Source organism: Colias croceus, chromosome 6 (assembly GCF_905220415.1).
Source record: "Colias croceus chromosome 6, ilColCroc2.1".
Classification (NCBI taxonomy): domain Eukaryota; kingdom Metazoa; phylum Arthropoda; class Insecta; order Lepidoptera; family Pieridae; genus Colias; species Colias croceus.
In genome coordinates this window covers 8,643,106-8,668,745 of record NC_059542.1, presented here as the reverse complement: position 1 = coordinate 8,668,745, position 25,640 = coordinate 8,643,106, and the positions used below count along the sequence as shown (strand labels likewise).

Here is a 25,640-nt window from a genome sequence, read left to right as displayed (position 1 = left end):
AATTACCTTTTTTGTTTATTCAAACTTTTTTTTTTGTAAAATGTATCGTTCGCGACTTATATACTGCAACGCGTTTTTCGGAAGACGAAATGGCTCCTCCAGACTTCCGGTCACGCGGAAACCGGCAGATTTTGTATTTTTAGTAAGTTTTAGATTATATTCTTCAAAATAAAAATAAAAACAATCGCGCTCGAGAATGCCGGATTAACGTTTTTTTTTTACAAGTTCGCGACCCTATAACTTGGCGGCGTCAAGGACTTATCGTCAGATTAGTTAAATTTAGTCTTAAAACACTAAAATCAACCCCCAATATCTTAATCTGACGCGCTCGAGTATTTCAGACTATCGATTTTTTTTTACTAATCTGATCGTCTATCCTGGGCGCGCGTCACTACTTAAAGAGCTAAATAGTTAACAAGGTTGTTCTATTAGGTCTAAGGTATCTCTCATATCTTAAACTGCCACGCTCGAGTATTGCAGAAAATTCCCCTCTTCGCCTCCCTATCTAAAAAGTGTTCAGACCAATTAAAACATTGTCCATAATCCTTATACTCAACATCCAAACTAAGCAACCTCATTGATGGAGAAACAGAAGTATATTAAGTATTTATAAAATGTATTACGACAACAACATAAAATAAAATTATAAGTTCATTTATTTGTCTATATGTCGAACAGTAAACGAAAAAGTACCAAATTTAGTTTGAAAAGCTCTACCATGACTATAATTCACCTATTTTGTCAAAAAAGTTGTTAGTTTAAGGCTGGTTGCAGAGCTTGACCGACCGTCAGTGCGTACCGTCGGTCCTGACGATACGCATCAACAATTGTATGACTATGACACTAATGCGCATGACAATACGCGTGCGTATGGTCGGTCTAGCTATGAACGGTTTTATGAATTTCCATACATATGACAAGCGCGACTGACGTACGCACTGATGGTCGGTCAAGCTCTGCAACCAGCCTAAGCTTTATCTTAGGATTTTTCTCACCTTTCCAAAGCTGCCTTTTCCCAGCACCTTTATAAATTGGAAGTCATCTATGGTGTACTTCCTAAAACGAGGAATGCTGCGAGCGGGAGGGGTGAATCTTCCCGTCTTCCTGAAAATGCCGTATGCTGTCGATTGTTCTGCAAAAAACAAATTAAGCGAATATGTTTCATAATTATTACATATAATATGTAAATTCTTTTACATTTTAAGTATGTAAACGCGGATGTAGCGGCAGATATAAAAAACGATCTTGGTAAGCTTAATCGAAATTTTGTTGCGATTGCTATGGCATCTTTATTTTTACTACCTACGTAAATTTTCAATTTATTTATTTTTAATTTTTGCTTCGTACACTAACGAAACAATTTTATTTTATGACTCTATACATGTCTTAATAATGAGTCTTCGATGATTGATGGATAATCTCATAGTTAAATACTTAAATTTATTTTACGGTATATTTACGCCGCGTAAATAACCACATAATGACACTACTTTATACTTTATAGACAATTCATACATAATGAAGAATCACGCGCTTTGCTAAAAATATTCTCCTCCTACTGAACAATATCAAGGGCATTATACAATAAGAAATTCGATACAAAAATAGATCTGAATTTCTAAATCGAAAATTACGTTTCAAATACCTAATAACGGATACGGTGAAAATTAAACCTGTAGTAATATATTTTTAGATAACCTCTAGAAGAATTTCTTCAAGAAACGTAATGTTTAAAATTAAACAAGATTGTTTTAAAAAATAAATGAAAATGCGGGATTACTTTTCAATTTCTAGAGCGTGCGGTCGACGGTCACTAATCAGTTACCTGTGGCACACCTATGGTACCTATGGTTTACAAATTCAGTATCTTGTCTGTAGCACGCTGAAACTAAAGAAATTACGATTTTTAATCTACCAACCTTGTACCAACCTAATTGAGTTATTTTCTTTTTCACAACGAACTTTTAAATTATAGTTAATTAATCTCTAATAAGTTAAGATTTGAAGATAAATTAATCAATATTAACGCGGTTGGCACGCTTTGCGAGTGTTGCTTTCAACGACTGAATTATTGCATACGTTTTACTGTCAGTCATAATAATAATTATGATTATTTCCATATACTCTCACATGTTGTCTCTATGCGGTGTTTTCACACACAATTAAACAGACACAAATGATGTAATAAATTCGAAAAGTTTATGTTTTCGCGCCGTTTGTATATATGTTCCGTGAAGGTGCCAAAATTGAAAAAATGTAACATAAGGAACGTACCTACATTCATTGCATATTTTTATTGACTGTACCTCCAAAATGTGGTATTTGGTAAATTTATATTATTCTTTGTTATTATGATTATTCTGAGAATAAATGATTACGAAACAAAGTTCGTACATTTTGGCAAGATATAAGCATCTGTAATCGCTCGTTGAGATATCGATATTTCTAATTTCCAAGTAATACTTAAAGCTGTTGTTGAAAAAACAACAAACAATTGAGCTTTGGGAAATTTTCTTTTCTTTTTATGACGCAACTCACAGACGTCTTTAGTTTTTCGACGAACTCGGTCGATACGAATGGAAATAAATAATGAGTAATAAATCGATCACAGAACACACATTCGCTTTATATCTGAATAAATCTCTCCATTGCTTATTTATAGAAGTATGTTGTTACTACGTTTGGAAACAACTGCGAGTGCTTTATTATTAAAAACTGTCTGATTGTCTATCTAAGTCACGTGAAACATATTGAAATTGGCACATTCAACAATATGTAGAGCCCATTTTTTGCGTGCAATTATAACTTGTAAGATTCAGTTTATTATGTAAAATATGTTCAGTTAATTGTGTAAAATATGTTCAGTTCATTGTGTAAAATATGTACCTATGTGCAGTGGGTAAAATATGTATGTGCAGTGGGTAAAATTTAGTTGGTGGATTTATTTGCAGAGTACTATCTAGATTTTATAATAATTGGAATAGGTACGAATAACAAGCCCGTTATTATAAATTATTAGTAAGTAGGCTGAATACCACTAATATTAATATTGAGGACGCGTGTCTAGGTGTTAAGCTTTATTGAAATCCTTCTACTAAAAGACATTAAATAAATCATGTTTTACATTTACTGGGCTTACACATTTATGAATACAAGAAGTAAAACCAAAGATACTTCAAAGAAAGATAAAATATTGTTATTGCAACCGAGACGGAGAGCCGTCGTTGCGTCATACTTCACATCCAGAACATTTCACGAGAGCTAATAAACTGTAGCCAACACAAAAGATGTTTGACCGGGTCATCTCAATGTGGGTACATCAGGAAACAATTTCGCGAATATATTTATTTACTTCTCAGAACGGTTACCCCGTATTTTTCCGTGTTTATTATGTGTGCGATTGAAATTGAGTCAGAAGTGTTAGCCAAAACGTTTTAGGTTTTATGAAAAAAATCTAGTTTATTTTCCTTTTTTTACTCACTGTGTTGTCTCTAGAATTGTCAGTTTATAGGACAATAAGATCATTAGAATATCTTGTTCGCTAGTTTATATGAGTAATATAAAAGGCTTAAAGATATTTTTTTGTTGCAATTTTCTTCGACTTTATGTAAGTATCTGATTCAATAGTATTTAAGAAAAAAGCACCTTAGTAATGTCACTAATGGCCCATCCGAGACATAAGTAATTAGCTAGTAAGCGTTAAGGAGGATAATACAAATATGTACCTGTAAATAAATATATCTAGAAAATTTAAGATTTTCCTAATTGATTTGCGGATTGCGAGCCTTGCCACGTTTAGCTTGAGAGAAAGTCCTGAAGCGCTTTCAGTATTATTTATAGACGATTCAAAATACTATTCGCTTTTTGCCAATCGTGTCAGGAAGCATGAATTTATTACGCACTATGAGCTTATCTTGAAATAGAATTCAGAAGCTTTTGTAAACCGAAATAAAATATTACGTATAAGCCTATTACATAATCATAGTATGAATAAAATAAGTAAGAAATACAACTCACCTTAGAGAATGGTCGTCAGCGCAGCATTAAGAGTCAATTAATTAGTTATCTTAAGTGCAAATCTAATGTTGATTATGAAGTTAGTAGCGCCATAAGCATTTAACTTTATGTACATATTAGTATACAGGGTGTAATCGTTAAGTGTGCACAAGCGATTATTCCGTAACTATTGCAGATACCAAAAAAATTTAAACTGATATCGAAAGTACTTAATCTAATGAGTAAAATGGCCATAATAAATTTTTAAAAATAAAACGTGAAATATCCAAAAATGTTACATTAAACGCTCCCATACATTTTATTTCCCCTACATTTTGTATTCATAGCAGATTTTCGAAGTAATGTCCTCATTGTGAAATACAATGAGGAGCTCTATTTACAGTTTCTAAATGAACTTCCCTTCAAATTTGCGAAGTAATTAAAGCAGAAAACCAAAAAAAGAAAGAAAAAGCTAAAATCTTTCATATTAAATGTACTAGGTTGATCCAAAAGTAATGATAATTGGATATTTCCTGTGCACATAAAAATATAAAATAAATGTTTTTTGAGTTCCGGTTCCGGTGTCCATACTGTAAACAAGTGCGTCACGAAGCTCCGTAATTAAACATTTAAACTAGTGGTAAATAGTGATCGAACAGTTGTGCCGAGTCACAAAAGTATCACAGAAACACAAATAAGCAATATCCGCAAGTGAAAAACGTGCAAAGTTACAAGTTTGGGCAAGAAAATATCAAATTTCATTTGACAACACAACCTAAAAAGTGAGAATCACGATCATTTCATAGATAAGAGACGATCTGTCATCAAACTGTCAAACGTCATCGTCACTTGTGAAGTTGCCAGTAACAAATTCCAAAAGCTACCAAAAGTAGTGTGGCCACATCAAGAAATAAAATTACCCCAAAAATGGATGCAAACATAGAACTATTATTATTGAAAATGGAGGAAAAGATGAAACAACAAACTTTAGAAATAACAACAGCAGTGACGAAAAGCATTATGGAAGGGATAGATATAAAATTTAAATCCCTAACAGAAGAGAACGAAGTCCTGAAAATTAAAGTAGCAACTATGGAACAGAAAATTAACTTGCTTGAAAAAGATAAGAGGAAGAACAATCTAGTATTCTATGGAATAGACGAATCAGGCAAAACAGAAAACGAGTTAGTAGATTACTTAAAGGAAATTATAATCGAAACTGGAATACCTATGGACAGCCAAGAGATAAGCAATATATATAGAATAGGCCAAAAGACTCAGAACAAAAACCGCCCGGTCGTTGCTACAGTCACAACTATTTGGAAAAAACATACAATACTTAAGAATAAGTCGAAACTCCCACCAGGAATTTATGTAAATGAGGACTTTCCTAAGGAGGTACTAGAAATAAGGAAGCAACTGAAGGAACAAGTAAAGGAAGAGAAACGGAAAGGAAATATTGCCTACATTAACTTTGATAAACTGGTAGTGAAGAAACCTTCAGACAAAAACAGAGAAAAAAGAAAGCGAGGTGAGTCAGCCTCCCCAAACACACCAATACAGAAAAAAGTGACCCTGGAAAGTGAACCAGTATTATCACAAGCGGGAAGCTCAGCAAAGGAAGTGATAAAACCTAGCATACTCAAATATATTAAGAATGGAAGAACAGCTTCACCTACAGAAATTCCAAAAAACTAATGATGGGCATAGGCACCCGGAACCAAAATATGTCAAAATGCACAAACACGTCAAAACAAACAAACAAAAATCGCATCCCAATCCGGCCGGTCACCGTGGGAGAAGCAGACCAAAACCCTCCAAATACAAATAGAAACAACAGCATATTATTATACAACTTAAAGACACAAACACAACAGAATACAATCCGAAATGGACCTGTAGTGTCACCAGCCCGACAAACCAAAAGATGCGAAGTATTCAATGTAGCAACCCTAAATGTGAGAACCCTCAGGACAAAGGAAAGCTTGATGGAGCTGGAAAAAGCACTAGAAGACATAAGACTAGACATATTAGGCATAAGCGAAATGAGGAGACTAGGCGAAAAAATTGAAGAGCATAAAGATTACATTCTATTTCAAAAGGGAGAAACGCCAGGCCAAAGAGGAGTGGGCTTTATAATCAAGAAATCTCTAAAACAATATATACAAGAACTAAATGGTATCTCCGAAAGGCTGGCATTGCTGATCATCAAATTCCCAGGATACAAGAAGCAATGGGCAATAATGCAAGCATACGCACCTACAGAACAAGCGGAAAAATCAGCAATAGATGCCTTTTACGAGGAAATTTCACTAGTAGTAAAAACCAACTCTGACAAACACATAATTTTAATGGGAGATTTCAACGCTCAGGTGGGTGGAAGGCAAAACAGCGAAGAACATGTTCTTGGAAAGTATGGACAAGGAAAGAGAAGTCAAAACGGAGAGAAGCTAATCAACTTTTTAATGGAACACAACTTAACTGTGATTAACTCAATTTTTAAGAAAAAGATAAAAAATAAGTGGACTTGGATCTCTCCGGATGGATCTTACAAAAACGAGATTGACTACGTAATAAGCAGCTACCCAAAGGCTTTTACAGATACCACAGTTATATCTAAGCTCAATTTCAACACAAATCATCGAATGGTAAGAAGCTCTCTCAAAAAACACCCAAATAAAACTTCTCGGACGCATATTAAAAATTCTGTGATAGAACAGCTGAAAGCTGACTACAGCAGCTTTAACACAAATTACCTAGAAGGTATGGAGATCAGTGGTGCAAATAACGTGAGAGAAAAATATAGTCACCTTGAGAAACAGCTACAGAAATATGCGACCACAAACAGAAACCAAAACCACAACAAATATCAACTCAGTGATAAAACTCTAGAACTAATCAATGAAAGAAAAGAACTAATATCCAACCAAATAGGGAAAGAAAACATAAAATTTATAACAGAACTAAGCAAGAAAATAAGAGAGAACATAAGGAAAGACCGAAAGATGAAAAGATTACAAACCTTAGAATTCCATATATCAAGAACAGGAGGCGTTAAAAAAGCATTAAGTGAATTAAAAGAGACAGGTAAAGAGTGGATAACAAGACTGAAAAAGAGATCAAAGACCACCTCGAAGCGAAAATCTATCAAGGATGCAGCAACAGATTTCTATCAACAATTATACGCAGAACAAGAACCATCCAAAGTTAGTAAATGTTGCAATACAGATGACGAAGAAACTATTCCTAACATCTTACAGAAAGAAGTGGAGCAGGCCATTACAAGCCAAAAGATGGGCAAAGCACCAGGGCCAGATAAAATAACTAACGAATTAATAAAAGGAACAATGGAAGAGTTAGTACCAGTTCTGACCAAGATATTCAACGAGATCCTGACAAGTGGCTATATTCCAGAACAATGGACCAAATCCCACATAATATTATTATACAAAAAAGGAGATAAGGAAGACATTGGTAATTATAGGCCCATAAGCCTAATGTCAAATGTATACAAGGTTTTTGCAAAACTTATACTAAATAGAATCACCCCAATGCTTGACGAACAGCAACCGATTGAACAGGCGGGATTCAGAAAAGGTTTTTCAACTTTAGATCATATCCACACAGTCAAGCAGGTGCTGGAAAAATACAATGAATACAACAAAACCTTATATATAGCCTTTATAGATTATGCCAAGGCCTTCGATAGCATAAAACACGAGTACATATGGGAGACATTAAAACAACAAGGAGTACCGGCAGTATACATTAACATCATTACAAAAACCTACTCAAACAGTAAAGCCAGAATCCAATTAGAGTCTCTAGGTAGAGAATTCAACATAGAGAAAGGAGTGAGACAGGGCGACCCGCTCTCACCCAAACTATTTTCGGCAGTTCTTGAGAATATTTTCAGAAAATTAGACTGGGAAAATTTCGGTCTAAATATAAACGGAAAAAAATTGAACCACCTCAGGTTTGCGGACGACTTAGTCCTTTTCGAGGAAAATCCCAAAAATTTAGAAGTCATGATTCAAGGCCTAAACAATGAAAGTCTGAAAGTCGGATTAAAAATGAACGCCGAAAAAACTAAACTTATGACAAATGACCAAAAAACGAACATAAAAATTGGATATAAACATCTCGAATATGTCGAACAATACACATACTTGGGACAGGTTATTTCTACCACAGAACAAAATATAAAAGAGATAAATCTGAGAATAGCTATTGGGTGGAAAAAGTACTGGGCCCTAAAAGAAATAATGAAGTCTAAAGACCTTGGAATGGCGATAAAAACAAAAACTTTTAACACATGTATACTGCCGTGTCTGACTTATGGCTGCGAGACCTGGTCATTGACCAAATCGCTCAGGGAAAAACTAGCCATATGTCAAAGGGCAATGGAGCGAAGTATGACAGGCGCACGAAGACAGGATCGGATTAGAAACACAACCCTAAGATCGAAAACGAAATTGACAGATATACTCGAAAGAATAGACAAACAAAAATGGCGATGGGCAGGGCACATGATGCGTGACAAAAATGAGAAATGGAGCAAGGCTACAACAGAGTGGTACCCAAGAGATGGAAAACGAAATAGAGGAAGGCAAAAAGTAAAATGGGAAGACGATCTGAAACTGACGGCAGGTGCAAAGTGGAGAAGGGTGGCAAATGACAGAAACCAGTGGAAGTTTTTGGAGGAGGCCTATGCCAACAGGCACACTGAAATTAGAGACATATTGTAAAATAAACTAAAATTTATTTATGTATAGTGTTAGATTATGTTGAATTGTTTACTGATTTCAGAATAAAGGGCTTTATTATTATTATTATAAATGTTTTTTGCTTGCTCATGTATTCACTAAGTAATCACAAAAAAATCATATCAACAGGCCACGTTTCCAATTATTTACATTAATTTGAATGTGAACGGTGCGTGCCAGAATGTTTCCCGACGAAAAGAAGAAACAACGATTCGACATGTAGAGGGTAAATTTCTAAATTTTTAATGATATCAGGATAATTTTTTGTCACGTTTTGTGATCATGGACGTTACCCGAGTTCACCATGTTTATGCTGAAACCAAAAAAACAATCAATGTCCTGGATGCGAGCTTCCAAAGTGACGATGAAGAAATTCAAAGTGAAAGTCAGTAGGTTAGATTAAAGCGGTAGTTTTTTGGGACGCTGAAGGAATAATTATGGTGGAATATTTTAAAAAGGTAGCCACTTTATTGGGCTCTTACTAAACAGACCAAATTAAAAGATTGCGGTAGGTTAGTAAGGAAGAGAGACATGGCAAACTGCGGACCTGAACGCTGTTTCATCAAGCAACGCACCAGATCACAAAGCGTCAGTTGCGATGGCTGCCACTCAAAAATCGGCATTCCAAATGCTTGAACACCTACCCTATTTTTAGATCTAGCTCCTATTTACTTTTATCTCTTTCCTCGGCACAAGAAACACTTTCTTAGCAATAAATTATTTTAAGACGACAGCGAAGTGATGGCCGTGTGGAGGGGTTTTTGTGGATGAAGTCAAAGTTTTTTTTTTTAAGTTTAGGAAAAAAAATATTGAAGTATATTTTCTAGTTAGAAGACTATCTAGAGAACTACATAATTATTATAACTGTAATGACCTTGTTTAATATTGATTATCATTACTTTTGGATCAACCCATGTACATGGGATATTCGTATCTCATACTAAATGTATGGGAGGGTTTCAAGTTAATTTTTTAGATATTTATTGTTTTATTTTTAAAAATTTATTATGGCCATTTTACTCATTAGGTTAAATACTTTCGATATCAGTTTAAAGTTTTTTGATATCTGTAATAGTTACGGAATAATCGCCTGTGCACACTTAACGATTACACCCTGTATATTGAAATTAAAATAAATAGAGGAAAATAGATATTTTAAATTTCTAGTATGATAAAATAGCTCACCGAGCTCTTGTTGGACGATGTCCGAGTTATTATTTTGTACTGCATTTGTGGACGTGCTGGGGTGGTCCGCACCTGTACATAGTTTCGATAAAAACGACTGCATGTGTTCGATCGGCACATGTTCATAAATATACACTAAATTACACTAAATTAATAAAAAAGTGTGACTTATAGTTATTAAAGTTTTTTTTTTAATGCTACAAAATATTTTCAGTAAAGTAGGTATAGCTTTTTTTATTATTTTCTAAGATAATAAGAAAAAATTACTTATGTACTTATATTTTTTATTCATATAAAAAAAGTTATTTTATTTTGTACATTTTCATTGCTTTTTTTATTTATGAAAATTTGCAAATAACGGCTTATTAGCAAAGTTTAAACATTGGCAATGTACAGTAGGCTATTTGGATTATAAAAATACATTACGTTTTACGTCTGGCCAAAAATAACGTCATAAAAGTTCTGGTAGAAAACTTTTCGATTAAATGGAAGAAGAATATAAGAAATTCTATTGTATATATATTGTTATTTTTATAATAAAAAATTGCAATGTTAATCTTATTAATTCTTTGTTTCTTCTTAAAAATAGATAAAATAAAATATGTATTAATCTGCTCAAGTCTACAATTTTTTTTTATTTTGAAAATAATTGTTAGCTGTATTGTATATTTTATACTTTATGCGTCTTACATAAGCTTGTAGGTAAGATCATCGCCCACTACACATAAGCAATTATAAATTCTTTATGTTATATTACAATTGTTTGTTAATTACCACATCTATCGGTGGTAATAATCGTGTAGGTACAGGTGAGCAAATGATTGGCTTGAATCCAGAATCTGGTTTCGTGTACACCCACGCTTACTAACATTTAACAACAAAAACAAATGTACATTACAAGATTAACGCTTTATATGAGCTAAATTCAAATACCTACTCGATCAAATTATAAAAACAAATTATACAAACCCACCTCGTTTTGATGCCGTTCGCGACGCCAAAGCCTCTACTAATAGGCGCTGATTGACTCCACACAAATTCGCCGTCAATTTTTCACATTTTCGATGACAATTTACATCGCAGTCTATAACAAAGGGTTTACTTTGCTACCACGGGAAATGCGTAACCATTTGCTACGACAGAGCTCCGAGGCCAGGCCATGCATAAGCAATCGTGCGTTTAGGCATTTTTTGTTGCGAATTTATTTACATTTATGGTCTGATATTCTACGAGTTGACGTCAATATTGAATGTGTCTGTGATAAAATTAGAATTGAAAAGTATATTTCTTTACCTTTTCTAGCATAACTGAATCCGGATGGAGACGTAGGCGCCGATGAATCGAATCCTGAGTCGTTTGAACCAGTCGAAGTTCTACCGTCAGCGTTATTTTCACACTCATAAAAGTCATTTGAACTTTCGCTAGAATCGTCTTCATCTTCATCAGAAGAATCTTCAGTAGATGATGTTTCTGAGGAACTACTTGAACGAATTACTTGAGGAGGTTTCTTTTGAAGCGGTCGCGGTGTCGCTATAAGCGGTTTTAGAGCAGGAACATCTTTTACGGGCTTTTTAGGAAGGAATAAGTTAATACCGGCATTTGGAATAGGTCTTTTAACACTTTCACGTTTATTTTCTTTCTCTTTTTCTATGTCAGTCTTAATATTATCAGTTTTCTCTTTTTGTGATAATCTTAACTCAGGGTTAATATGCGGAATGTCTTTTTGTTTTATACTGTTATTTGATAAATCATTATCTTTATTTTTAGTTATAATACTTTCATTCTCCTCTGTTCGCAATTCTTTTGTTTCTTCAAGTGTATTATCATTTAAAGGAAGTAAATCTACCTCATTTGTTTTATATTCGTTTGTTGAATTGTTTTCAGGAAGTGTTGTTATTACCTCTTTATTGCTTGTATTATGTGTAATGTTTGGGGGTATTTCACTATCTTTTTCACATGTGATATTATCAGATCCCGTAGAGAGTAACTCATTTTGTAATACAGGAACAGACGTTTCAACTTTTAAGGCCGAATTGTCCTTTATATTTTTAACTTCTTCTGATATAGTTTTAGATTCAATCTTAGGAACTTCAATAATTTCCTGTGTTGTATTGGAACTATTTTGTATGTTTTGATCATTCTTAATATCTTCTTTTGGGGACTCTTCTTTTTTGATACTTGTATCTACTTTTCGTTCCGGGGTAGATTGGATTAAATCATGATTAATTGTTAGATCTTTTCCTTTTTTTCCATTTTCCGTAGCAGAATCAGTTTTTTCAACCTTAAGGGTCGAGATATCGTTTTTATTTATACTACTACTGGGTATTGTTGGTGTCGATGTCGATTTTGGTAAAAATTTGTCACTTTTAGGTAAAGATTTGTTTTTAATATTTTTCTTTTTGATATCATTTTTATCATTCCCCCCTTTATTAGGTAAACTTGAAATACTTTTTTCAGGACTTTCTTTATCTACATTTTCTTTAGTACCCGGAAATTTCTTAACAATTTTTATTTTTTTAGTGTCATTTTCTGGTATTTCGCCTTTGGTTTGCGGTAGATCTGAAGGTTCATTAATATTTAATACTGAATCAATAATTGAATCACAATTATTCTTCATTTCTCGATCCTTTATTTCAAACTCATTTGCATTTGTTTGATTCATTATTATTTGTTGTTCTTCAGGATTTGGCATATTCTTAGTTTCACTAATCTTTGCATCAATGTTTTCTACGATAGGGATCTCTTTCACTGATTGCTGATCTTCCTGAATTTTGCACTCATTAGGTTTTTTACCATCTGCTTTGTTTAAAACATCGTGATTTTCATTTTTAGTTTTAATATTTAGTTGACTATCGCTCTGACTGGAAATGATATTATCACTCCTATCCTTTAATTCACTTTCATTGTCTTCAGGGAACCAACAAAATGATCGCTTTTTTTCTTCTTTTGCTTTATCCAGATCCTTTTTTCTATTCGTTAAATAGACCGTTTCTCGTTTTCCTATTTTACCCCAAAAATTACCATCGTCTGGCTCAGGTGAAGCGATAATGTCTGAAGTTTCATTATTCTGATCAGATTTCAGTTTTATTTTTACACTTTTTCGATGCCCTGTATCAACTGCATTTGAAGTAGCTTTTTTGGGTTTGATATTTACATTAACATCTTCTATCACAGCACTGAATATAATATCTTTCTTTTTTGGAACAGGTTTTTCTTCTACAGTAACATTTTCAACAACAAACTTTAAAGGACTAGCTGGTGGCGAAATTTCCACACTGGTTGTAATTTTCTGTTTCAATTTTGTTTTTTTAATTTTGTTTTCAGTTAAAGTCTTGCTTTCGTCGCTCTTTATAACGTTTTCAGTGATAGGTAATGGGAGAGTTTCCGAAATACAGTCCAGTTTGCGAATATTTTCACCAGATGTCGACTTTCTTAAACTCTTTCTTTTTGAACTACGTTGAGATAGTAAAGAATGGTCTGACTTGGTGGTTGTAAGTGGGTTTGGTTGATGGATAAATTTTCTCTTTTTGTTATCTATTGCCTTGTTTACTTTTTCTTCAATATTTTCGGTGCCAATTTTACTTAAATCTAAAGTAGCAGTACTTAAATTCTCTCTCCTTATTAAAGAATCCAATAGTGTAGCTTGCTCCGCTAATAATTCCATAGAACAACGTCTACCCAATTTCATATTATCACTTGGTGTGTCGTTTGCACTTATTTGTACTGAAGCTGGTTTAAGATCAATATCAGTAATATTGTCTTTTGAGATATCCATTGCATTATTTTCCACATCATTATCATCTTTATCTTTGAGAGTAAATTTTTCAACTAACTTCTCTCCGATAGTTTTCTTTTCTTTTTTATTTTTAAAAGCTAAATCGTCAGCTAACCTTTCTCGCCATTTCAACGGCTCAAGTTTGTCTTTATCTGTTGTTTCGTCTGAAGAATTTACAACGGTTGAAGTATCAATAGGTTTTCGAGGCGAATCTCTATCTTTTCTCTTTACTGTATGTAATCTTATGACAGGGCGGTCACGTTTTATTGTTGATCTTTGTGGAGGAGTACCTGGAGAAGAATCAACGCCTGTATCAGGCTTATCAGCAACGTTAGACGACGATTCTTTTGCAGTATTTATTGGAGAGCTTAGCCGTTGTGATTCTGTCGTTATATTTGCACTCCTAGCTTTATTGCGATATTTTTCACGTGACACATCAATATCCGCAGTGTTTATATTGACAGGCCTAGAAGTATAACTAGGTATATAAGTCCTACTTGTTAAGGGAGTCCTTCTAGGACTGTTTATTCTAACAGGACTCGATGTCCCTTTTTCTGAGATTGTACTTAATATAGGCGAATATGTCCTGCCACTTCCTAATAAATAACGCGATGACAAGGTTCTCGTATAAGGACTAAGTGAAGAATGGTTTGAATAATTCCCACCGGAGTTCAAGTATGATGCACTGTACGAAGATCCATACGGCGATCCGCTATAACTGTAGGGAGAACTATATGACGGAGTACCACTGTAATACATGTTTGTGATGTGCTCCGAAAAGAGCGGCATTTTATCGCGGGATATCCGAGCGCACGGGCTCGGTGATTCGACTCGAGCGCGCGACGCAGACTGGCGCGGGACAGCTCTCCGCGCGACGCCTGCGCATCAGGTGCGATCCGCCCACCCAACAATACCGTGGCACGGCCCAGGTGATTGATGGATGACGTTTACATGACAATAATAGAATTTTTACGAAAATAATATGTATGTACCTCAATTATTTGGTACATTGTTTGTATGATTCATGAGGTGTTATTTAGAAAATATTTTTAATTTGTGCAAAAATGATTATGTATTAAGTACCTTCCTATTATTTAATGGTCAATGTTTCCAAATTACATAACAATAATTGTGACTCTCATTAAAATAGTTTATAAGCGTAATACCTAACAATAAAGATTAAAGTACCTAATAAAAGTGACGTAGCGTTTTCGTAAGAAAGACTAAACTAACATCTAATATGACGGTGTGACGATTTATGATTTGAAAAATATTCATATATTTTTTAGATACCTATGAAAAGTTTCAAACATATTTTGAAATATTTTATCCTTTAAGACAATTAAGTAATTCCATGTTTAGTTAGATTGTAAAATCATACCACACATCCAACATACTTAATCATAATCATAATACCGCAGACACAGATGATATAATACTATTCTATACCTCTATAGTTCTATACTATACGACGAAGAACATGCAATCACGATGCATGCATGCAAGATGAATATTGAATTTCCATATAATAATTTTTATCGAAAGATCTATGTATATTTATTATTTATTTATCGATTTCTTGAATAATTATATGAATAAATGAATGTAGCCAAAGCTAAAGCAATGCAAAACATTAAGCACAATAAGATTTAAAGATAAAATTCAAATATAACACAATTAAATAATATGAAAGAGGGTTAAAAATCTAGCAAATTGAGTAGGAAGTATTTGCAATATAAAATTGTGGAAATATAAGTTTTCTTCAGTCTTTATTTGTGGAAGTTCGTAGAGGGAGTTCTATCTTGTTCTTATTATTATTATTGCCCACTTCTCACATTCTAGATTTAGACAGCATCATATATTTTCATAACCTATAGCACAATATACCTATAGTTTCGACGGAGATAGTCATGTGTATTACAATAACGAAACAATATTATAGTTTATTGTAAATCAGCTGTATATTGTTCTAATTCATTAAAATCAAAATTTGCATGGTCGCAAAATCAGTAATCGCTCAATTTTTTAAATTTATTTACTTTGAAAAAATTTCTAGGTTCATTATTATAATATCATACTAACCAATCGTCTCTGTTTCACCCAGTTTGACCAGGGATAGCAACGAAATAAAATATAGGGTAGGTAAAATGATTTTTAAAATCGCTTCAGTCGATCCCGAGGTTACCCTCTAGAACGTCACAAACTAACATATATACAAACTTTATTCTTTAAAATATAAGTATAGACATAAATAATTACCTTCACATTTAAGTCCTTGCTTAAAGAATCCGTATAAAAGAGCTCCACAATGATCGCAGAATGTTGGTGACATAAACTGATGAGGACGGAATCTATGCGGGACGTCCACTTTAAATCTTTCTCTCAGGTACTGGAACAAAGAACTTCTGTAAGTACAATAATATCAAAAAGCAACTTAAAAATAATACGAATATTAGCATAGCATGTATGATTTACATAGTATCTAGAATTTGTATTGTCTCATATTATTACTTTCAACGAATTGTATAGAGTAGGTACGGATGTAGGTTCTACATTCGTAGACACAGTTCGTAGAGCCTACGTACGTAGCGCTTTATACCTGCTTACACAAATGATGTGTACATAATACATATGTATAAATATTTCTAAATTAATTGAATTAGAAAATTTGGTTATATGAATAAGTTCTTTTCCTTCAATTTTTGTGAAGAATAACAAAGAAACATACTTATAGAAAGTAAACAAATATTAATTATATTATATTTATTATTTTGTGACATGTCAATTTTATAATTTGTATTTCTAGATTTAATTTTATTGCGTATTTTAATTTTAATTGTTATTTCTATTTAATTTTGGGTCTTTGTTACTCTGAAATAAAGAATTTATTATTATTATGTTTCTCATTTCCATAATACTCGGGTACCACCAGAAGGACGGTACCCGGATCTTTGGAAGGCTTACGTGGGGACACGGATCCAACACGCAGAGGCCCTTTCGAGAATTTTAATGTGTTGTGGGACACCAGCCGCAGCCTGCCCATGACTGCACTATAGAAATACAGCCCTAGGCAGTCCGCGGCCGATGTGGGACTATTGCAGGGTATGGAAATTTAATAATTGGGCTATGGATTGGGATGCTAAATGGACTGGTACTGGGGACTATGGGAAACTATGGCACCTGCCTTTCTACTAAAAGAAAGTAAAAATATGTTGGCAGGTGGTGACTCGCCCTCTCACTGTATGGGCCCCCGAAATAAGCCGCTGCAATAGTGCGACAAGGGGGCAACATATTGTGAGCAGCTAAGGGTGGAGAGGCGTCCCTGGACTTTAAACTCCGATCACGCGCTCCCTGAGGGTCCAGCATCACGTGCCCACTCGCCACTTACGCTTCGCATCCACCCTTCGAGCTAAAAGCTCTCGCGACTCCACTCTGGCCGGCCGGTTAAGGCAAGCCAGAGGTGGGGGTCCTGTCCTCGTCAGGCTTCACTCCGACCGGCCGGTGAAGGCAAGCCGGAGATGAAGACAGGGGCCTCCCCCGGGAGCACTCGGTTCCCGCGGGGTCGCTACTCCCCGACACCCCGCCACAAGGTGTCCTGCGGGGTGACTGATTGCACGGGTGGAATATCTACTGTCACGTAGACAATAGATATTCCAACCGTGGGCGATGGGGTCGTCACATCCCTACGCCCTTATTATTATTATTATTAAAAAATTCTAATGACTTACAGAACATATAATTTTTTTACTACAGGATATTTATTATATCCTGTACAATAAAATAGATATAGAATAATAATTGTTTGTATTTCTTAATAGGCCTACTGAATAAGACCATGTTTTTTTAGGGTTCCGTACCGAAAGGGTAAGGAAAATAAAAAAAAAAATATTAAGGGGGGTCCCCATAGTACAGGACCCGTCGTGCGCGAGTCCGACGCGCACTTGGCCGGTTTTTTTACATAAACATATTATTTACGTATGTATAGATATATTTTTTTTTCAACGCCTCGCATGAATTATTATGATAATTCACGATGTATATGAAACGAAAAATAAAATAGTAAGCAAAATAAACTAATATTCATGTATATTTCAATGATTGCGATTTTAGGTATCTGTGAAAATATATTGAAAATGCTTTTTAATGTATCCGTTAACTTTATGTAATTTCTAAAACCAACGTAAAGTTACCAAAGAAAATTATAAAAAATGAAACACATATGTGACTTGATAAACGGAATTTGTTTAAAAAATGTAGTGTGAAGTAAAAATTTGTACCAAAATACACTATTTATCACAAAATTTGTTTAACATTCTGAATTGAATTAACCCGATTTTATTTTTTGTTTCTTTAACAGTTCTTACACTCGTATATACCGCCTTCAAAAAGCAAAAAATAAATTGGAATCGAAATCGGTGCTTCATTTTAACTAACAGGTGTTTTATTTGTTTTACGCAAGATAAAAGAAATAATTTTTCTTCGTCAAAATCGTATCGGTTCATTGACACAATACAATACATCCCTTACAAACGTATAAAAATATATGTAGGTGCACGGTGGATTGAAAATCTTTTTTGAATAACGTGAAAAGTAAATCTATATTACATATAATAAATCTGTAGAAGGGTCAATTCTGTACATTGAAAATATTGAAAAAATAAATAGCAGGGGGTGTTACTGGATCGATACCAAACCCAAATATGTGATTAAAAATTTTTTTGTCTGTCTGTCTGTCTGTCTGTCTGTATGTGAAGACATCACGTGAAAACTAACGGTTCGATTTCGATGAAACTTGGTATAATTATACCTTATTATCCTGGGCGTAAAATAGGTGCTAAGGTATGGTCATAGGGTATGGTATACTGTTTTGGGGAAACTCAACGAAAGTAAAGAGTGTCTTTATTGGACAAAAGAAATGTGCTATGGCTCTTTGTAATGCGTCCCCAATGGACTCTTGCCGACCACTCTTCAAAAAATGCAAACTATTAACATTAACTGGTTTGTACCTTGTTGTGGAATCTTGTATTTTTACTAAGAAACATAAGGATTTGTTTAGATCTGCAAAAGAGGGATATCAACTTGGCAATAGAGACCCTACAAGGCTGCTGATGCCTAAATGCCGTACGGCCTTACACCAAAAAAATGCATCTGTTATGTGTATAAATATATTCAATGAAATTCCCAAATCTTTGAGGGAATTGCCATTTAATATTTTTTAAAAGCGTTTAAAAGCCTGGCTAATTGAAAAATGTTATTATAACTTAAAAGAATTTTTTCAAAAATCAAAATAATGACATAATATTATAATATTGTAATTACTTATTTATATAAATTAAATTGTATTTGTAGTAATGGACATATAATTGTAAAAATTGTAAGTGAAAAAGGGTACATAATAGTTGACATATATAATTATTATAAAAATGATATTTATGTAGTAAGACATTGACATTCTATTGTTAATTTTTGCATGCCAATCAACTGGCGATTTGTGCTGAACAATGAATTATGTAACATCTGTAAATCTTCCACATTTCTTGCAAAATAAATCATTTCATTTCATTTCATTTCATAGGATACTTTTTATCCTGGAAAAATACGTATAAAAAAAATAAACTTAATTTTTCAGTTTTATCCATAGACGTTGTTCTGTAGAACCGCGAACACACGTTGCGTATTAATATAGGCCTAGCCGTATTTGGGTCCAATAGATATTTATAAGATGTCATTATCAGAGTTACTCAAAATGGAGAAATAAACCATCCACGCGAAGACCCGCGCGCGGACGGAGTCGCGGGCGGAAGCTAGTTTACAATAATTATCTTCTAGCGACGCCTCTGCTTGTTCACTCACTAATTACTATAAATGAGTTAGAGCTTATTTTATTTATTTAACTTTTAATTAGTTGTACAAATGGAATACCTTAGAATTACAGCTAAAAACAGAGTACAAATAAACTTGGCGGCCTTATCACTAAGTAGTGATCTCTACCAGGCAACCACGGTAAAAGGTAACGAGCAAAAAGGTCACTAACACTAAGGTATCACTAACTAACTAAGATATTGACTATGAATTAGATTTTATTATGTATACCATGTTTACTTGCAAATAAACGATTTATTTATATTCTATTGTTTCTGCTAAATAACTAAGAATTATTGATTTTATTATTCTATTATTCAGGATATTGCTGATGTTGGCTGCATCGTAACCTAATAAAAATAACATTACGCTTTCAATATTAATCATGCCCTATCTAATAAAATCTATGCATATCTTCAGCTAAATTAGTTGTAAGTTGTTTGAAAGTCTCGTAAGTACATTTTACACCTTACCATCCAATTTATTAAAAAACATCGAAGACTTTAGATAAATCAACTTAATAATGGTACGGTAATGATATGGTACGAATATTATATAACAGGTATAAATTACTAGGATATCTTTTGTCTACAATTATTTTCAACGAATTGTACAAAGATTACGGATGTAGACACTAGACTCTACATTCGTAGAGGCTCTACATACTACGTACGTAGCGCTAATAACCTTTGCACAAATGATATAAGTAGATAAGTACCCAATTTTGATTAATATAATCTGTTGATTTTAGGGTAACTATATAATATGAAAATGTATGCCTTGTATTAATCGATTAATATACCTAATATTCTTTTTTTGCAGTCGACAATTGCAAATCAAGTACCTACGGTTACAGCTACGTTAATTTAGAATTTATTACATTTATTTACAGAATATCCCGATATTTTTACCTTATCAATAATAATAAACACCATAATATTTCTAATTTATAATATTTTTTTTTACATTAGTCTATTTTCGTATCGGTAAAGTAAATATGTAGGTACCACAGTAGCATCAGATTGTGCGGTCGAGCCAGGACATTTGCCGAGCAGTTTGTCATGGCACCGCTTGTGCACAGCCGTCTGGCAGGCGACGCACCGGTAGCCCTGCTTGCCGAAACCCCACAGGAACTCTTTGCAGAACGCGCAGAACGTCGGCTGCCTGAAAAACTTCGCGACGAAACGATGCCCCTGAACTTCGTGGACCCTGCAAAGATAGATAAAAATATATTAGTAACGAAATTTCGAATTCTCTGTATGAGCTAAAATGCGATAATTTGCAGAAGGAAAATAGAACTCGAGTGAGCCAAAACGTGAATGTTTAAAAAAAACAATAAATCCGAGAATAAACCTAAAAATATATGAGTAGAAACCAAGGAATAATCGCAAACACGAGCAACAAATACGTAGGTATAATATTTTATGTCTATGGAAGCATTGGTTTCGCTTCATAATCCGAGTGTTCTCAGTTTGTTCGAAGGAATTATTTTAACTCGTGCTTTTATTAGTATAGCGCTTAATATCTATACGTGAAATACATGTAGGTATGTAAATATGAAAACTAAACTCAAATTAGAATATACCAGGTAACTGCGAGCATTCGATTTTAAAGATTTGCTAGTGGTAATATTATTTCGAGAACTTCAATATATACCAAATAGCAAACAGAGACGTTCACTCTATAGTAAAATGCAACGACTAGGACTAGGACTACTGATGATGATAAAATATCATTATTTTATCATCATCAGTCAGCCCATTTTTGATGTAGGCGCACGCTTCCGAGGTAAAATATTTTTATGATTATCGTATAATTATCATATGCCTTGAAACTCGTAAGGCACCTGGCGCGCCTCATTGTTTTTAAATACTATTATTAATTTAGTGTCATATTATTTGTCTATAATTAAATAATAACATACTTATGATGTTTGATAGCGCCGCGTCGTTGCGTGATGCGCTTGCCGCGGGAGCAGCGCACATCTCCGCTGCCGACTTCGCCAGGCCTCGCGCGGTTCCGGCCACCCGACGCCCACTGGAAACACAAGCAAATACAGTTTTCATTTTAATAAACTATGAATGAATGAACATACAAATTATCTGAATAAACGTATATTTGTATTAGTCCTTATTCTATTATTTTATGCATTCGTTTTCCTCTTTTATTAATTTTTCTTTTTTTTAATGTTCTACAGAACGTTGCGATAAGACACCTACACAATACAAATAAATTCATTTTCAGTTCGGAATCATGTGAATGTACATGTAGGTACCTACATCTTCTTTATGCATTGCATTCATAAAGCTTCAAAAGCAATATGCAATTTTAATCACAATCATTACATACTCTCCTCGCTTGCACATGCCCGGGCGCTTGCATGAACAACGTGATAACAAAAACATTATTATTAGTAAACATACCCGAAACAAAAACGACATCAATGAGGTTCCCAAATATCTTGACACATCGCCAATCGAACTAGGGTGCCGCAAGCCGTTTCTATACTTTACACCATGTTTATTGTTTTTTTATTATTTTAGCGCCCTGTAGCTAAAGCTACAAAAGCGGGCAATATGCTGCTGTAAAACCGCAAGTTCGTACCGTTCAAGGTCTTTTTTGAAGATTTTTTGGCATGTATTCGATCGTGAAAACGATTTTCTTGGGCAACGTAGAGCCAATATCGACGCATGTTTGTGTCATTGCTCGAAGTCGTCTCATTAGAGAGATTGGCAATATGATTCATCAGCAATAATTTAGTCATTCATGAATTTTAACTACTAGGTACGTATTTTTCCTGTTCTAGTTGTACTTTATGTTGAATTGACGTAAAGACGTAGTGTTAGACGGATTGGCGTTCCCAGCTGTAACGATCAACGAAAAAAACCATAGCTTTTAAAATGGGAGAAATTTTTGAAAGTTAAGTTCGATCGAATCTAACCTAAGTTAACATGGTCGTAACAAGTAAACTTGGGCTACCTGAAGACCGTTACCTATTTGCCTATACGTACGTTCGCATTTAACATTTAATTTTCTAATTGGTACTACTTTTACTACATATCTAACTATGCAGTTTTTACGTGTTCCTCATTACACAGTTTGTGCACAACAAGGAATAAAAGGTCTACCACATCGTGTGTAGTTACATCAAAGTTCAAACGTTTAAGGCGCGCACGCGGTTAGTGCTCTCTATTTATATCCATGCATTTACTCGATACTACGCCACTCAACCTTCGCTCTTATTTGAACGTTTTACATTTCACCAGATTTAATCCTGTTGAATATCAGTCACGGAGTATAAAGATACATATACGTTCTGCGTTTGCTTTACCTTGGAAAATATCGGAAAATTCTCATGTTTCTTTCATAAATAAATGTAAGTTTAGTTTTGGATGAATAGTAAATAATTTATTACACAACTATACACCTCAACATATACCTCTAAAATCTAACATAATATTGTAATCAGAAACGCAATGTAGTAATTAATTGTCTGTTTATTTTACTTTCTTTCGCACAAACTCAAAACTCAAAACTTCTCAAACGAGTGCGGCTAGTTAATCATATGATGTTGCCTGGTGGTTTTTACTTGCTCTAATAACAAATACAGTTCAAATTTTAAAAATGTTTGTAAATAATCAAAATTCAGTACCAGAATATGCAATTCTAGGCATGCGTTCATATAACGCGATGTCTTTTAAAAAGTTACTAAGTACATAGTTACTTTAATTTAAAGTCTTTAAATACATATGCAACTTCATTAATTATCAACACAAGGAGTTGCGTCGCTACTTGCGCGCACTTTCTTACTACCCCATAGAGTTGATGGGAGAGACGAAATAGTTGCGGAGACCAAAGTTGCTCTTGCGCGCTAGCTCTGTAACCTTGTGCTTACACTTACTTCCTGTGTAACGCTAGCTCTAAGATTTATTCAGTTACAAATGACAGCGTCCGACAGGTCTATCATAAAATTAAATGTGTTTATAATAACTTCACGCATATAAATAAATATATATAAACTAAAATATATATAAACAAACCTAGAGACTACCTTGTTATTTGTTAAATGATGTTGCGTACGAGAGCCTTTCATAGTGGTTTATCAACGCAAAACTTTGTCAAATAGTGATTTATCAAGTCTTTAGATAAGTTTAGATATTATAGGACCATAGACCAGGCTAGTGTTTTTTCAATAATTATTGGCATGCATGCTAGTTGTTTTTTATGTGCAATCGATTTAATTTTATATAATTTTTTTATCTTGAAAATGTCTGTTTGGACTTTATTTAAAACTAGCTTTCAAACTGCGGCCTCGCCCGCGTTTTCAAAGAAAAACCCGGATAGTTCCCGTTCCCGTGGGATTTCCAGGATAAAACATATCTACTATAGATATCTTCGTTCAGAAGCATTATCCCAAATATTTTTCAATCTATGATTATACTAAATTAATAAAATTCCCATCTTAATTAATCTAAACTTACCCTTTCTATGAAGAATATTTTGTTAATGAATTATGCTCAAGAACTATGCATATGAGACCTAGGCACTATTGGAAAATAAATATAACTAGGTATTTAAGGTTCCTTGGTCACTCAAAATTATTACTTACTAGCTTCCGCCCGCGACTCTTTCCGCGCGGAAAAAATTAAGAAAAATTTAGATTTATTTTTTTTCTACGTATTTTTCCGGGATAAAAAGTATCCTATTTTACTCCCAGGATAATAAGGTATAATTATACCAAGTTTCATCGAAATCGAACCGTTAGTTTTCACGTGATGCCTTCACATACAGACAGACAGACAGACAGACAGACAGACAGACAAAAATTTTTTTAATCACATATTTGGGCTTGGTATCGATCCAGTAACACCCCCTGCTATTTATATTTTCAATATTTTCAATGTACAGAATTGACCCTTCTACAGATTTATTATATGTATAGATATAGTTGATAGTTACGAGCTGACCTGACAGACGTTATCCGCCTTCGCGCAAATAGTAAAACCCGCGATAAGGCCCATTAAGTTTTCGAATTTCCTTCATTTTTTACGCAAGTTTCTAGAGGTTTTCTTTCATAAGATCCTTCTCCCAACGTTAAAGAACAAGAATTATCAAATCGTTTCAGCCGTTCACATGTGATGTCGTGACCAAGGGAAATAGGGATCATTTTTATATACAGGGTGTCCCAACTCCCACTGTTGGTATACTAAGCTCAAAGGAGGTTATAGGTTTTAGGTATGGTTATAGGTTTGCATACGCTGAGTGCGTAAAAAGTACTTATAAAATTCCTGACCCATTTTTTTTCAAATAGATGAATTCTTAAAACTCTATGTGTACACCCAAAACATACCCGCCCAACTTTGCCACCAGCACGTGAGCTATCGTTTAAGATTATTTTTTCATAGACAAAATGCTCACATTAGAGAAGCGGTATATGCCGGCTGCGTGAAGCTAGAGAATACAACATGGATTCTAGGGAAAAAATTTAGCAATCAATTTTTTTTGTTTAAGTATTTTTTACGTGATCAGTTCTTGCAAAACTACAAGTCTCTTCGCGCTTAGTATACCAATAGTGGAACACCCTGTATAGAGATAATATTTCATTATTATCTATAGGTACCTAATTAAATAATGAATGAATGTATATGAATATTAAAAAAAACGTAACGTAGTAGGTATAACAACACATTCCTACTAACTAAATAAATAAGACTCTGAATACCGGATATCGGATCAATACGTTCATTGTTGAAAACAACAGGAATTGAACATCTGCAATCTATTTATATTGACCTCAGTTTAGGAATGACTATTTTATATCGAGACACGATTGTCGACTTATCGAAAGCACCTAGACATGGGAAACGTATGAAAACTGAAAATACTTTATACTTTGAATCGCGGATCATTGAGATTTTTTTGTTTGTTTACTTCATGTAAGTAGGTACTTTTCTACGTTAGGTATTGCTTCTTGGCTACCTAACATTTAGTACAGGCAGGTGAGCAAGGGATTTGATTCAGAGATACATGGTAGCATCTGCAAACCAAGACTGTCC

The 25,640-nt window shown here is 34.0% G+C and overlaps 1 protein-coding gene across 5 annotated transcripts in view; it reads right to left on the bottom strand.

Moving 5' to 3' along the window:
• The window catches only part of LOC123692895 (putative protein kinase C delta type homolog), a 37,504-nt gene that overhangs the window by 11,625 nt on the left and 239 nt on the right, over positions 1-25,640 (bottom strand). Inside the window, exons 1-7 of one of the 5 annotated variants that reach the window (XM_045637755.1) lie at positions 22,008-22,143; positions 21,509-21,621; positions 20,592-20,793; positions 15,982-16,111; positions 10,921-11,031; positions 9,948-10,019; positions 996-1,132 (exon numbers count right to left, since the gene is read on the bottom strand). In XM_045637755.1, the coding sequence (XP_045493711.1) occupies positions 996-1,132; positions 9,948-10,019; positions 10,921-11,031; positions 15,982-16,111; positions 20,592-20,793; positions 21,509-21,621; positions 22,008-22,025 (783 nt within the window). In that variant the 5' untranslated portion in view covers positions 22,026-22,143. Of the gene's footprint in view, positions 1-995; positions 1,133-9,947; positions 10,020-10,920; positions 11,032-11,240; positions 14,592-15,981; positions 16,112-20,591; positions 20,794-21,508; positions 21,622-22,007; positions 22,144-25,640 lie in introns of those variants that run through there. The other 4 variants (XM_045637753.1, XM_045637750.1, XM_045637751.1 and 1 more) reach the window with 4 other exon arrangements.